Source organism: Dermacentor albipictus, chromosome 7 (genome assembly GCF_038994185.2).
Source record: "Dermacentor albipictus isolate Rhodes 1998 colony chromosome 7, USDA_Dalb.pri_finalv2, whole genome shotgun sequence".
NCBI lineage: Eukaryota > Metazoa > Arthropoda > Arachnida > Ixodida > Ixodidae > Dermacentor > Dermacentor albipictus.
In genome coordinates, this window is record NC_091827.1 from 120302278 (window position 1) to 120317755 (window position 15478).

Consider the following 15478-nt stretch of genomic DNA (forward strand, 5'->3'; position numbering starts at 1 on the left):
AAGACGCGGCACCCGTGTGGACGGCGCGGCGCTGGGCACGTCAGCGCGTATGTTCAGCAGCTTAGGGCCGATTTATGCTCGAGCCACCCATCGCCGCAAGCCGCACCGCATGCTTGTGGTCGCGCGAAAAATTGCGCATATGCAGCACTTGTGCACAAATTACCATTTACACTAGGTGCACATGTATACCTTACACTTTGTAAACAGAAATTTGTGCACAAGTGTTTGATACGTGCAATCTTTCACGCGACAAGCCGCACCACCGCAAGCATGTGGTGTGGCTTGCAGCGATGGGCGGCTCAAGCGTAAATCGGCCCTTAATGTCCGGGCAGGGAGTGCCAGCCGGCACAGCCGCACTTGTCGACGTGCGCCTCGCACACTCCGCTACGTGCGTGAAAAAGTGCCAGATCGATCGTCGGGGTGTGCCCGCCGCGGGGCATGAACGTCGGCCTCCCGCTGTATAGAATGGATGGACCCAGCGATGACGCGGCACCGAGGAGTGCTCTACCTAGGAGATCACTGATAGCACTGCCCCAACTACGGTGGTGAGCATTAGTCTCTACACATGACACAGTCCGCCGAAAACGAGGTGGTCAGGCGCGTGAGGAAAGCAGTCGTTCTGGTGGTGGCTGTTGCAGCTGCAATTGGGGCGCATGTAAACAGACGCCACAGAGGTGTCGGTGCCCCGAATGCGCACGGCAGCGGTCACGCACTCCATTACAACACTACACAATAGACTTGTCTCGATGAGGACCTACGGGAGGGTGGCACAGATGTACAGTGCGATACGGGGGCGTTCCTGCGGGTGGGAGCTGCGTGGCAAGGAGCAGAAGCACAATGTGCCAAGGCGGCACTCACTGGTACTGCTGTAGCCGATGTAGCCTGGCAGTGAGACCTCCTCTGCACGCACATATGTTTCCTGAAAGGCGAGGACATCGTAGTCGCACAGAGGCTGGTGCTCTGCAAGCACAGCGTGTCGGCGGCGCAGGGAATTGCAGTTCCACTGCAAAATGCATGGCCGAGAAACAACGCGAGTTCTAACTGCCATGGTTGATCAGTGCCCCGTGGCCGGTGAGAGCAGCGGCACACAACGTACAGGCAAGTGAGTCATGCAGCAAGAGTTCTGTGGCGCACTTGCGTGCGACAGCAAAGAGCGCGATCACGGCATTGCGCAGGTCAGTGGGAGCCACGGGGACCGCCGGCGAGGGGGTCGACGCGATGTCTGCGACAGGCGACCTCGCCGGACGGTTATTCGTGACATCGGTGAACGTGCGGCTGGTGTCGAAGCGCGAAGAATCTCGGGGATGGAGGGGGCGGCGAGGGGTTGAGGGCCTCACGGCACCGGCTTCTCGGCGGCACGGACGATGTCAGCTGCCTGGCGGCATGTGATCGGTAAGGTCGATAATGCGATTTTCTGCAATGTGGTGTTCACACTGCCAGTCAGGGCAGCGAGGCTCGGTTGCACTGTGTCAGCCGCTGCAGTTGAGGCACTTTGTGCTTTTCACAGTGCAGTCAGCCGTTTGATGGTTGCCACCACACCTCGGGCAGCGCCATGCCAATACGCAGGCTGCATTGACGTTGCCGAAGGCACCGCGAAGGCGACATTGGGTTGGACGGGGGTGCTTCGGGTTAACGGGCCGGCGCATCCTAAAGAGTGCGATCTCCATGGGCAGTGTGCTGCCCGCGAAGCGCACGGCAAAGTTCGGTCCCGCACAATAGCAGCCAAGGACGGGCACCGCTGATTCAATGTCTGTGCACACAGTGTAGGGGTCGAGAGATGTGTCGGCACCGAAGAGGACACCTGTGCACGAGTCCTTGGGGGCTGCCGCGGCGTGCACAGGAACGTCGCGAATGTCATGCAAGAGTAGTGGTAGCAGGAGGTGCGCCGTTGAGAGGACGGCTGCGTGGAGAGGAGACTGTCATACGCGCAAAGAGTGACGAACACGGGAGGGCGGAGACTTCTGTGTTTACAGGCAGCGCGGCAATGTCCGTGGCAGACGAGACGGCGATGGGGCAGCGGTGAGGAGCAGGGGAGGCCGCCGCGCACAGCGGTAACGAGACGCATGTGCAGTGGCCTCGCTAGCAGACGACGCTTCGGTGTGTTTCGCGGGGCGCGTTTGAGGCGGGTCGCCCGCGTTTGCAGAGGAGTCAATTGCCTCGTAATCCACAAGACGTGATGAATCACAATCGCTAGCTGAGTAGATGTACAGCACGTTTTCTCTGCTGCTGTGTCTGCTGCGTTGCAGGAGGGCAAAGAGACGTGTTGGTTGCAGCATGCGTGCCCATCGTGACATTCCGCAGCGGAACTGACTGTGGGAGGTATTGAGTTCGCGGTGCAGGGTTCAGAAGCCAGTGGGGATGATGTGGCGTCACTGGCGAACGTTGAGGTTGAACTTTTGTCACTGGTAGTTGTGGCCGTAAGCTTGCAACTGTCAGCAGAGGGTGATGGTTGTGGGGAGGCGATTTCATGAAGTGGTGAAACCGGCGAGGTGCTGGCACTGCTTGTAGATGTACCGGGACTCGAATCGTTGCTTTCCCCGCTTTTTTCACGACTGTCATTACTGTCGGTGGAGACCGGAAGGACGTCCGCGGGAATGAGAGGTTGGCGTGTGACAAGGGTGCAGTGTTGCGTCATTGAAGCGAGGTGTTCCGTAGTGGCCAGTGACACAAAATGCGCACTACTGTCGTTATGTCCTCGGCTTCAGGGTCGCTGAAAGGTTCACAAGAGGGGGAACTCTGAGATGCTTGCATTGGCGTCGTCTCGTCAGCGACAGGAGGCTGAGATTGGACTGGGGGTTTTCCTGGGGCTTCTTCGAAGGAAGTTTTCGCCAGGATCCTTCTGGGAGGTGCACGTTCACGGCCGGAGTTCGTAACTCAGAGTTTTCGCACTCGTTTAACCGTGGAGGACGAGCTGGGTTGATGGGATCGTAGAATCCTGCCGTTTTCTTTGAGGAGTGCTTCGAAGTTCCGGGAACGGACGAGGTCGCTTGCTCCGATGTTGACGGACGGTAAGTAGTTTGCTTCCATGATGGAGAAACATTAAGTGGATATGCTACATATAGAATGTAGCGGAGATAATAATGGTAAGGCCCGCTCCCTTGGGAGCCCTAAAAAGGGCTACGCTCGAAAGCGCGGACGTGGGAGACAAGCGGGCACGGAGAACAGAGACGTCGGGCTCTAATTAGAGCGAGAACAAAGGTGACATCTAGCATACAGATTGCAAGCTTGGTAGTTTGTGAAAACATTATGTTGAACCATTTGAAGATTACTTCAAGAAACCATACTGTTGTCAGTGCAGCTTGAGGCAATACAGTCGAGTCCCGCTACAACGAAATTGACGGTGCACGAAAAAAAATTCGTAGAAGCGAAAATTTCGTTGTTGTGAAATTCACAAAAATATGGCTAACCTGAACTGGTAAACCACAAACAAACTTTTATTTCCAGAAGTCAAGCAGTGTGGACTGCTTCCCTTTTTTTCCTAGGAGCATCATGACGCGATTTTCGCATTCGGAGAGTAGCTGCATCGCGACGTCGTCATCATGCACAGCCACGCTGTTTCTGATGACATCGAACGCATCCAGTACGCGAGATGTGGCCGGTGGATGCAGGTCTGGCACTTCGTCGTCATCCGACTGCCCCCCGTCGTCGCGGACACTTTTTATGATGTCCTCGTCGCTCAATTCTTCACGGGCGATCACATTGACGTCAGCGTCGATGAAATCGTCCAGCTCGACACTGGATGGCACACTTCCGGCACCTTGAAGGGCCGCCCAGGACGCAATTACGTCTGCTGGCGGTTGCACTGCTCCGTTGCAGTCAGCAGCATCCTCAGCGGAGTCGATGTCTGGGTCTCCGAGCTTGAAGCCAGCGTGCGTGAAGCAGTTCGCAATAACTGGCTGTCCAGTTGCAGCCCACGCAGCAGCCATCATCTGCAGCGCCATGTACAGGTCTAACTTGGTGTCGCGACCGGTCTCCACGTTCAATAGGAGACGCTGCATCACTCGCTCGCGGTAGGCGCACTTCATACTTCTAATGACACCTTGGTCAAGTGGCTGTATGATCGAAGTGCAGTTCGGCGGAAAGTACTTAAGCTCCACATTTGTGAGCTCCACATCCAGAATATGATGGGTGGAGCAATTGTCCAGCAATAAGCACACCCGCCGGCCCTGCCTCCTCATGTCGCAGTCAAATGACGCGACCCACTCGGAGAAAATGGCCCGCGTCATCCAGGAGCGGCTGTTGGCGACATATTTTACGGGAAGGCTCCTGTTACCTTTAAAGCAACGGGGCCTCGCACTCTTCCCAATGACTAGCGGTGGGCGCTTGTCTGATCCGTCCGCATTGGCGCACAGCAGCACGGTCACGCGCTTCTTACTATGTTTACCACCGTGGCAACGCTGACCTTTCATTTCGAGGGTTTTTGACGGCAGCATATCGTAAAACAGGCCTGTCTCGTCAGCGTTGTATATGTCACACTTGGCATAGTCTTTCAACAACGTCGAAACGTTTGTAGAGATCCAGGCGGATGCGCTGCCTGTGTCTGCCGATGCCGACTCGCCAGAGAGCGTCTTGCCGACAATGTCATGGCGGGCCTTGAACCTGCTGAGCCAGCCTGTGCTCGCCTTGAAATCGTCGATTCCCAGCAGGCAAGCGTAATTCAGGGCCTTCTGCTGCACGGCGTTTCCACTGATCGGTATGTTTTTTGCCCTCGTCTCGACAAACCACGCGTACATGGCCTTGTCGAGGTCTTCGTGCGCCGACGGCGTCAGCTTCTTCCGCTTGGCTGATGTGCCCGAAGCAAGAGCTTGCTCTATTGCTTCTTTTGACTTCAAGATGGTGGACAGCGAACTGGGAGAAATCTCAAACTTCTTCGCAACGTCGCCTTTCTTCTCTCCGCTTGCGACTGCGGCCAGGATCCGAGCTTTATCCTTCAGGGATAAAAACTTTCGACATGGCGGCGCCATGTCGGAAAGCACGCTAAAACAGAACGGCTTCTCTGATCAAATCGAATACCGCAACACGTGCACAACACGAACTGCCAATTGCACTAGCACACACCAACGGCGCCGAGATGCAGCGTGGTCTGACGAGACGCCTGAGCGTCGGCTTTGGATTGTCTGCGGCTAAAAAGTTTCAAGCCAATCCCAAAGGCAGGCCAGTCTCATCGCCGTCGCCATCGAGCAATGGCGGCCCCCATGCTCGGTCATCAACGGCAGTTTCTTGTGGTGCCAACACGCGATGATAACTTTGCAGACGCTTTTTTATGTGCAAAATGTTCGAAATTGCGTTTCCTGCGCGGCAAATTAAGTTTCGAGCCTGGAATTACTTCGTCAGATTTCGTTAAAGCGGAACGGCATAAGAAAAAGTGTTCGTTGTGGTGAGGATATTTATGCATTGACTCCTATGGGCAGCTGACGGGGAACTGAGAATTATTCGTTGAACCGGACATTTCGTTGAAGCGGCGTTCGTTGTAGAGGGGTTCGACTGTACTCCTTTTTGCGCAAGAAACCGTAAAGCAGCTGCACTGTCATGGTTCAAAAGTGAGAATGCCAGACACACTTTCATTTTTTTAAAGTGCCCTGGGTTTAAGCAATCTGCCTTCAAATGGGGCGCAATGTTCAATTGAAGCTTGGAATCAATCTCAACCAGTTGCTTGACGTGATCAAGGCTGACCGCATTAGAAGGCAGTTTGTGTTTAAACACTATGTCTGGGGGTAGAAAAATGGACTGCCCTCTGGTCAAAGGGTTCCTCAGGTTTTTCAAGTTATTGTAGGAGTCGAGTACTTGCCAACAACTACTTTGAACTGCCTCCACAGTTTTGTAATCTTTTGCCCTGTGTCAGGCCACTGAACAGTTGAGTTTACAGGGCGGAACACGCGTTATGATTTGCTGTTTCTCGTCGCCCAGGGGCGTACCAATTTACAAAACATAAATATATCAGCTAGGAGGATTTTGTTATCTATATTTTTCAAATGTATATGCTATCCACATTTTCAAGCAGTGATACCAACGGGCAAATATATTCAGAACAAGACATTTCATTGCCAGACTGAATGATTGAATACATTTCAGCTTATATATACAAACAAAACATTAGCATACACAAGTACAAAGACATCATTTCACAGTAACTTTCTCTTCGTTCCATCTGATTTCTTTTTGTTTAGTTCATTTCTCAGAGCAGCATAGTTCTTAAGCAGGATGTCTATTGCTGGAAGCAAAACATTTTTCATTATGGAATCTGGAGTGTGGCCAACTCCACAGGCATCAAGTTCTGCGCTATTGCTCAGCAAATACATAAGCACACTAAGTAGCATCGCTCGCTGGTTAGTTTCAGCATGAAACGGGCTCATGCTCTTTGCTAGTGATACAGTCGAAAACAACCTTCGCGCAGAGGACTGTGTGAATAACAGCTGGCTGTGGGAACTTCAGTCCACCTCGACTGATTCTCTCAATCAGCACATGGTCACTTTCTTCTGGCCCTCTTTTCGTGACAGTCAGTAAATTGCGGCAATCATCGCATGGTTTGCGCTTAAGAGCTATGTTTGCACAGTAGCCGGCAATGTAGACCAGCGCTGCCATGTCCTGCCGGGGCTTGTTTAATTCAGTACTGGTCAAGCGGATGTCATACTTCTTGACTGTCTCCTCAGCATTAGGCTCAGTTTCATCCTGATTGGATTATTCAGGCATGTCTGACAGAATCAATGTGTTTTGCAGGTGGATCTTTCCCTCAGCCTCGAATACTTGTGTTATCAATATGTTACAATGCGAACCGCATTGTCGCCCATACTTCCTGAAGCGATCCTCAAGTGAGTCTGGAACTTGCTGAGGAGTATGTATCTCAAGCCAAGCTCCTCCAAACAGTATCTAGACACCTCGATCAGGGCATATGTAGTTAGCCGTAAAGCAGCGTGGGTCTTGTCAGAGCGCCTATTTGCACGCACCTGTCCTTCTAGGCATCAAGCCAGCTAACAAACTTGTCCGGGTACTGCAGCTGCTCGCTGGTGATGTTGCGCACTGGCTGTTGCCAGACATCCTTCAGCCTGCAGCCTTTCTGAGGAGTTTTCACATTCACGATGCTCCACCTTTTTACAGTTAAATCACTGAAATTTGTTGTCCCATCAGCAAGGACCAAATGTAAAGTTTCACCTTGAATTCTTATAGCAGAAGACACAAAGGTGTTAAAAATCTTGAGAACGAGCTTAAAATTTTGGCGCTCTAGGTTGCTTGACACAATGCTCCACCATTTTACAATTAAATCAATGAAATTTGTTGTCCCGTCAGCAAGGACCAAATGTAAAGTTTCACATTGAATTCTTAAAGTAGAAGCGTGCTCCAGAGTGCAAAGCATGCTCCAGAGGTTGAAATCCAAATGCATTTCCTAGAACTTTAGTACAAGCACTCGTGCACAGAGTTCTACACAGACGCTTCCAAGTCGCATGCCGGAGTGTGCTATGCAGCAGTCGATCCATCTTTCTCGGAATCCGATGTACTACATCCAGAAACAAGTATCTTTATGGCAGAGGTCTACGCTATATTGTTCACTGTAAAGCATATAAAGAAATCAAAACTCTAAAAAGCCGTTATATATACAGACTCCCTAAGTGCGCTGAAGGCCTTAATGTCACTCTGCAAACATAAAAATCCCGTACTTACTGAGGTCTATTCCAACCTGTGAAAAGCTTATCTATCAAACCAGCATATATTTCTATGCTGGGTACCTGGCCACAGGGGAATCGAAGGTAATGTTCAGGCAGACCAGATGGCCACGTCAAATCCATCCCCTGCTGTTAATACTACTGCTTCGGTGCCTCTCATAGATCTGAAAGCACGGGCAACGCATGTCGGACGCAGAAATAAATAACAAACTGCACGTGATAAAGCCACAGTTACGTTCTTGGCCCTCCGCAACACAATCACGGCGAACAGATGTCCCATTGTCGTCTCGAAATAGGACACACATTTGGTACCCATCATCTTCTAATTACTGGAAGTGAATCTCCAGCCTGTGCCAGATGTGGTGAGAAGCTGACCATCCTCCACGTGCTCCTGGAGTGTCGGAAAGCCAAAACAGAAAGAAACATTTTCCACTTGCATACCGTTATTACATACTTCTACACCTGGCTATGTTTCTTGGCCTGAAACCACTTTTTAACATCGAAGCAGTCCTCAACTTCTCAAATGATGTCCTACATGTTATAAGCGCATTAAATTCATAGAGCATCCTCATTCCAGAGGATGCCGCTGCGATAATTGTTTTGCATAGCACATGCCTCCAGGCCCTTGTGTTTCAAGGGCTCTGAGGAAGCAGTAGTGCTCTAGCCAATCTTATAACCTGATATATCTTACACATTGTATCATTCTTTTGAAATGCATCTTAATGTTCATAATACACGTCATACGTCATCGCCATAATCTTATTAGAAAGATTTCACGCACTTTAGAGCGACTACTTTTAAGGCGCCTTTAAGGCACTTCATGGAACTCGTAATTACACTGCGAACTCATTACCACGGACATGGTGCTCTTTGGCCATACTTGGCCCTTGCGCCATTAAACATTAAAATATCATTGGATGAAAGAAGTGGCCGGCAAACTCGAAAAAAAGTTTTATATGTATATTGAGAAGGCTGCTTAGTCACCTGTGGCCATAGCTACAATAAAATAAAAAAACGTGACGCGCGTTCCGATATCGCTCTTTCTTTCCTGATTGTGTGTGTATAACGATGGCCTTGCAACTAAAGGTTTATTTAGGAAACAGCAACGGATGATCCTGACTGCTCATGCGTAATGCAGGATCTAGTTCGTTAACTTGTCTTTGCTTGTAATTATTGAGACGAATATTTATATAACTATTCAAGCAGCGGTGTTAAACAACTCGCCGTTATTAGCATTGTCAGCCGAAGTGGAATCCAGCTCCCGTTTCGATGGAGATGTCTTCCGAATGGCTCATGACTGAAACCTAGCTTTCAGGCTTACATGTCCCTTTGCAAACACGTCACTTCACCTCAAGTTAAATAACGCGAGACGTCAAAGTGCAATAAACTAGTTTTAGCAACAAAGAAGCAACCAGTGCAAGTGTACAAACTAATGACTCCATGCCATTGTGCACTCGAAAATACCGGTAAAAACGATAAAAATTTCAAATCCAGCAAAAGGTCATGTGAAAGATTGATGATGCTGAACGCTATTTGTGTTTAGAGTGACAAAGAAACAATAAACTTACTAATAAAGAGTACAATATCTAATTAGCACTGATCATTGTGCCGTCTTTTGTATGCAATAAGAATGCTTCGGTAATTGTAGGAGAAAGCTTGTAAGATAAAATTGCGCATGTTACGGCACCTCTAGTGGGAAATATTGGAACTAACGTAAGCATCCCGAAGTGATCCCACTATGTTGGCTCAACGCCTCCTCTAACTAGATGCCAGGCAGACGGCTAGTGGCATGGATCACAGTGCATACAAATTAAAGGACACGTGTAGTAGAGGTACTCCAACACACACTCAGTCAAGTGCTCCAAAATTGGAAAAATATATGTTCAGGCCATCGAAGAACATTATTTCATACGAGAACTTGACCAATGGCTGGACAGGGTTCAAAAAGCAGTGCATTTTCAGTCAACAAATTGCTGGGACATGTACTAACAAAGACGTAACTCCAAACAAACAAATTCATACTGAACTGAGCAAGAGCCAGCTTGAAATCATTCACACCCCCCAAAAATTGAGGATGAAACATACAGTACTGGCTATCTTAACACTGGCACTGCAGCATTGCATAACATGTCAAAACGACCAGAGATTGACGGTAATGCAAGACAACTCCAAACCAGGACTCCCTTTTCAGGACATGAAGATCACACCCATACATACCATTCCCAACTCTCACACATAAAATAAGGCCCATTCCTAGGGGTGTGTGAATGCACGAAATTTTTGGACAGCAAATTGAATAAGGATAAATTCCTGTTCAATTAGTCGAATGATCAAACAGCGCATGTTCAAGGTTATTTTAAACTATCGAATTTGCACTCAAATTTTCAGATACTTTTCGAATATAATTGACATAACGCATGATTAAGCTCCACTGTATTTTTCTGCAACGAATCTTTCAAAAACTGCACACATTGACGTGTACCACTATTCGTATTCTAATTAGAAAAAGTGCTATTTGCACTCGCTTACAAGTTCTATTTCTATACAGACACTATTAACACGACCACACATCACTGCCACCACCACCTTCTCCTCCGCCGCCACCACCACGTCCTTCACGTCCATCTCACCACCTACACTACAAGTTACCGCCTGATACAATTTGATGCTAATGAGCATGTGCTTTTACACACATACACGCACGAGTGATCACAGCTTGTCGATGAGTCCTCTCTCTTTCCTCGGTAGACTGATCAACACACGCTCACATGCACACATATTTTCACCTTTCCACCCGCACAGGCACAAAGGTGATCACAGCATGCTTATGAGTCAACTCTGTCTTCTCACAAGTCCCTGCAGGGGTGTCTGCATCAGCAGGCGTTTGGTGTGTTGCGACACCACGTACCCGAGCACATGAGGGTTGGGCCCTCCTGCGTGTAGCCATGCGTGCCTAAGCCGTGTCTGGGGAAAGGAGGATCCTGAGGGTTAAGCCGATGCTGGGTGTTCGGACCTTTGACTCCCCGGCGGAGGCAACACACCTCTTCGGCCTCGGCTTCACATAGACGGCACCTCCAGACTGACCCACCTGGAGAAAATCGGCAGTCGTCTTTCCCTGTCCTCCTCTCCAATCGTCGTCTTTCTCTCCCACTTTTTCATCTTTCCTGTCTTCTCTTCACTTCTTATTACTTCCGTATTTCCTGGCGGCAAGGGTTAACCGTGTGTAATGTATCCTGTCTTGGGTATTCCCCTAGTTGGGCTCGGTGGTGGAAACACTAGCATTTTCCACTGTTTACATGGCAAACACTTTTCCCCTCATCCAAGATCGCCCTCAAAAATGAGGGCGCACCGAAGCAACATTTCAGTTCCTATTGAAACCAAACCATGACACCTTCCCAAAGTTCCATGTCCTTCACAGTGAAGGCAACACAACTATTAGAAAATCGCCTTTCTTACTGTCCAAATGCCTATCAAACACGATCGGATCAGGCTACAAAGCATCAAAGATGGCAAGCGGAGACCTTGTCAACGAACTGACAAAGAAAGAAGTCGCAAAAATCAGTGAACTCAAAAGCATCGGTGACATTAATGTCACAATTTCTCCACATTGCTTGCTCCATGCCAGCAGACGAGTAATATCAGTTTTCTTGAACTTCATTGATAAAGAGCTCCTTGAGGGATTCCAGGAGCAACCAGTAATCAAGGTACAAAGGATAACACTTCGGCGAAACGACCAATAGATCCCCGCAAAACACGTAATACTCACATTTGGCTCCAGTACTGTGCCAAGTTCACTCGACGCAGGCTACCTGAAAATCAACATCCGGCCATACATACCGAACCCGAGGCGGTGCTTCAAGTGCCAGAGGTTCGGACATGCATCACAGGCATGCAGAGGAAAGGAAACATGCGCGAAGTGTAGTGCCAACGACCATCCGACAACTGCAATCCTCCCGCACAATGTGTCAATTGCAAGGGCGATCATCCAGCTTACTCATGGACCTGCCCTTGCTGGAAAAGAGAAAAGGAAATAATTGCAGTAACTATAAAGGAAAATATTTCATTCCATGAAACGAGGAAAAGGCTAGCGCACTTACCTCAAGTAAGCTATGCCAGTGTGACGTGGCAGGGGGCAGCGCCACACTGGTCTCGGGAATCTACAGGGTCCACGTCCGGTACTCCAGTAGGAACCCCAACCGCCCCCTTGGTGACTGCAGCCAGTGCTGCTCCATCAGCATCACAGACAGGCCACAGTGCCACAGCCCCCAGAAGTTGAACAGTACCCCATGGCCTGAGACGTGCATCTCGGCGCCTGACTCTCGATCGTCCAGTGCCCCGGAAAAGGCGATAGAGGTCGATCCGAAAACCCCGGCGTCATTGACGCCAAATAAGATGGCTTTCGTCATTCGTTCGAATTGCAGAGGCCTAATTCGCAATCTAAGTGACATCAAAGACATCATAAAGAAGTTATCACCAGTAGCATCCTGCCTTCAAGAAACGAACCTGGGACATACTGTAGGGGTTGGAGGACGGACTTCGCGGATGGAAACCACAAACTTTGGAGGATTTTATTCTACATTATATACAAGAGAGGTGAGCGTCAATTAACAGTCGTACAGACATTACGGGCCGGCAGCGACTCGGACGCTGCGGCCCGCGGCAAGAAGTTCGAGAGAGGTGAATCAGGGAATCAGGGCATGTCCCAGAATGCTCAGGTCTCTCTGGAAGGCTTCTTATAAACCCTTCGAGCACTGTAAGTCACGTCATGTTTCACCAATGGGAGAGCCCGCTCCGATGACGCCACTTTCAGCCAATGGTAGGCGCCCGTGTCGCGGTGTCGCACCTGGCGGCTCTCTGCGGTCTTGCCTCGCAGACTGGCAATCCACTTCTTCTAGGCTGGAGAAGGAGGGGGGGCGCTCATGCTTCATTGCACAAGGGCCCACCTGCAACCGGTGGCTCGGCTCCGCAGCGGTAGCAGATGCCTTCTTCAAAGCCGAAGGGGGACGATTGAGCTCCATTGTACGAGGCCCCCTTCTAATCCCGGCGATGCACGAACTTGTTGGCACGTGAACTTGTTGCCTTAAACTTGTTTGCTCGGCCGCTTCTCTGGAATGCACTTTCCTGCTTCTGCATTCCTCAATTAGCTGTGCTGCAAATCGAAGTGGTTTGGGGAACTCGAAGTAGCCTCAGGAAACGGCGCCATATCTAACAGCTCGTCCTCGCCCCGGTAGTTCTGAATGGCCGGTGAACTCAATTCGCTGGCCATGAGGAACGCTGATAGAAGCTGCAGGGTACTGGGGTCGAGCCTCGTTTGACGAACTTCGGGATCCTTGGCCCTGGAGAACAGACGTCAAACAAACAAAACAACACAGCGCTGCCCCACGTGTAAGCGCAGGCTCTTCACCCCTGACTCGCCAGGCTATTACTGAGTCAAAATCAACCCTGATCTTTTAGTTCCCCAATTTTGACAACAGTTCCAACCACTCTTCCAAACAGCTATTCATTTCTCCTCGATTGCCGACAAGACCAGAGTATTATTGTTGCTGCAAAACAAAAGGGTCGTTGACGATGCAGACAACAAATGAAAACAGCCGAACATAACTTAAGTGGCCTAACCACACGAACAGCATGTTTCCAATCTATCGCAGTGGCGTACTTATCGCACGTATTGGTGCCACTGAACAAACTGGTCAACCTCACAAGTACGTAATCACAAGCGCACTAGCCTTGTGGTCACTAAACAAAACGCGTACTTGCGTTGTAGGCAAACTTTTCATTTACGCTTACTCACGTTTCTTCCCTGAAAGTCCTACAGGACACGTGACGTAAACGAACAATTAAACTTGCGGGACTTACACACTCCGCAGAACCCTTAAAATGATGCGTCTTCTACTAACTCTTTCCACGCACGTTCACAAAGAAGTCAGAATACGGCTGCCCTCCACACACACTAGCAACCCAGTCATAAAGTCTGCTTCCTTCCGTCCACACAGGACACGCGCTAATGGAACTAAAAACGCTTCTTCGTGCAAATCACGCACTTACTGAAAATCTACGCGCTTAACCTTAGAAAATTCAACACTTAAAAAGAAAGAAGGTTAAATAAAACACATGCGCGTTACGATAGGCCTCTCAACAGTAACCTTGACCCTCAGGGTACTCACACACACAAAAAAAAAGCCTATCTACTTATTAATGAGCATCTCGCGAGACTACATGTTTACTTAAAACGCATCTTTCAAATCTCGGAGCTTTCTCAAACCAAAACACAAACAAAGCTCATACCTTTACATATTGAAAGAAAACCTAGTCTCAAATCGCGAAAACTTTCCTATGCTCAAAATAAAAAACAACACACTTCATTTCTACGGAAGGGCTCTTCGCCTCCCTTTCCAAACGTTTATGTCTGACTCATACTCTGAGCCGTCCTCGCGGTGGTCGCGGCTTGAAAGCTACTCTGGCTGCCGAGAGACAACAAAAGGGCTGACTAACTATCAGCTCCCCCAAGACGTTACGGTCTCCTGCCAATTTGCGTCCTCGCGCCCCGCTTTCAACACGAACTCGATTGACCGCGTCGGTACTCCCCACCTGGTCTCGTCCTGCCACCTTGCGTTTCTTCGAACTGCACGCTGAGCTATAAAAAGAACTACGGAACGACGAGGAGCTTAACTGCCCCGTGCCCTTTGTCCGCGTCCGCGCAGAACATTCTTCGCGGTCCCCCTTTGACCGGTGGCTTGACCATTTTGGATGCGTCAACATCGTCCTAGACGACCGCACCTTCTTCCTCGCGCCCTGCCCTTTTGGGTTTCTCGCCATCTTTGGCGGCGCTACATTAATTACCGACTTTCGGTTTTTACCGCGCTTCTTTTTAAGGCGCTTTCTCTTTGCACTCGCTTTCATGTCGCCTCGTGCCTCGTGCTGGCCGGTACACATTTCGTCGGCCCGGATCGGTCTCTTACCCGCACAGTCTGAGTGATTTTCACTTAAATCAACACTCACTTTGCCTCGGCTGGCGGACAGCCCAACCGACTCTGGAACAATGCAGCAGGCTTTACTCGAGTTAGACAACTCGCACTCTTGCGAACTGCCCTCTACTACATTGCCCAGCTCACGCTGTGCATCGGCACACAGCCCGTCGGTATCGATCGCTGTCTCACGCGCACAGTCCGAATGATTAATAACTGAATCATCCCTCTCTAGGCTACCTAGACTGGCGGAGAGCCGCACCGATCCCTGAACAATGCAGTTGTTCTCTCGTGAGCTACGGAGCTCGCCACCCCGAGAACTATTCTCAACTGCATCGTCCAGCTCGCACTTCACTTCTGCACGCACCTCTGGCTCTACATGGGTGCTCGCGTCTGGCGCGTCAACAGTACCCTTTTCTTCGCTAGCAATCTCGCTAACATTACCAGCGACGCACACGCTCGGTAACCGTGCCAATTTGTTCGCGGCTGGCCTAGCTGTCTCCACAGTCATCTGTTGGCACAGCACCTCGTCGCTCTCACTCTGGCCTTTAACGGCCTCTGTTGCCACTAAGGCATCGTTAGCTGCTAGCCTTTTCCCTTCACTTATGAATCTGCAGCCAATCTCACAGGCACTACTCTTTTCGTCGGCTTCTGGCGAAAATCTGCTAGATGCTTCCTCATTCTTTCGCTCTGTACTACTTACAGAATTCTCAGACAGCCGTTGTCTCTGTGCCAATAACTGATCACATTGCTGTATCTCTTTGATCAGTGCTGCCTTCTCTCTCTCATACTTTTCCTCTCGCTCACGTTCGCGTTCATTCTCACGTCCGTGACGCTCACACCTAAGAGTAAGTT

The 15478-nt window shown here is 49.8% G+C and overlaps 1 protein-coding gene and 1 pseudogene across 1 annotated transcript; one reads left to right on the forward strand and one right to left on the reverse strand.

Annotated features, from left to right (window-relative positions):
* Positions 1 to 3434: 3434 nt before the first annotated feature.
* LOC135909593 (tigger transposable element-derived protein 6-like) lies at positions 3435 to 4466 on the reverse strand. Its single transcript, XM_065441564.2, has one exon. It carries the CDS (start codon positions 4431 to 4433, stop codon positions 3435 to 3437), a length of 999 nt encoding a protein of 332 aa, XP_065297636.2. The 5' UTR covers positions 4434 to 4466.
* Positions 4467 to 6764: 2298 nt separating this feature from the next.
* The window catches only part of LOC135909552 (uncharacterized), a 218299-nt pseudogene continuing 209585 nt past the window's right edge, over positions 6765 to 15478 (forward strand).

Bases quoted from the DNA above. Each gene is read 5' to 3' on its own strand.
- LOC135909593 (XM_065441564.2), bottom strand. From the start codon at position 4,433: ATGCTGCCGTCAAAAACCCTCGAAATGAAAGGTCAGCGTTGCCACGGT.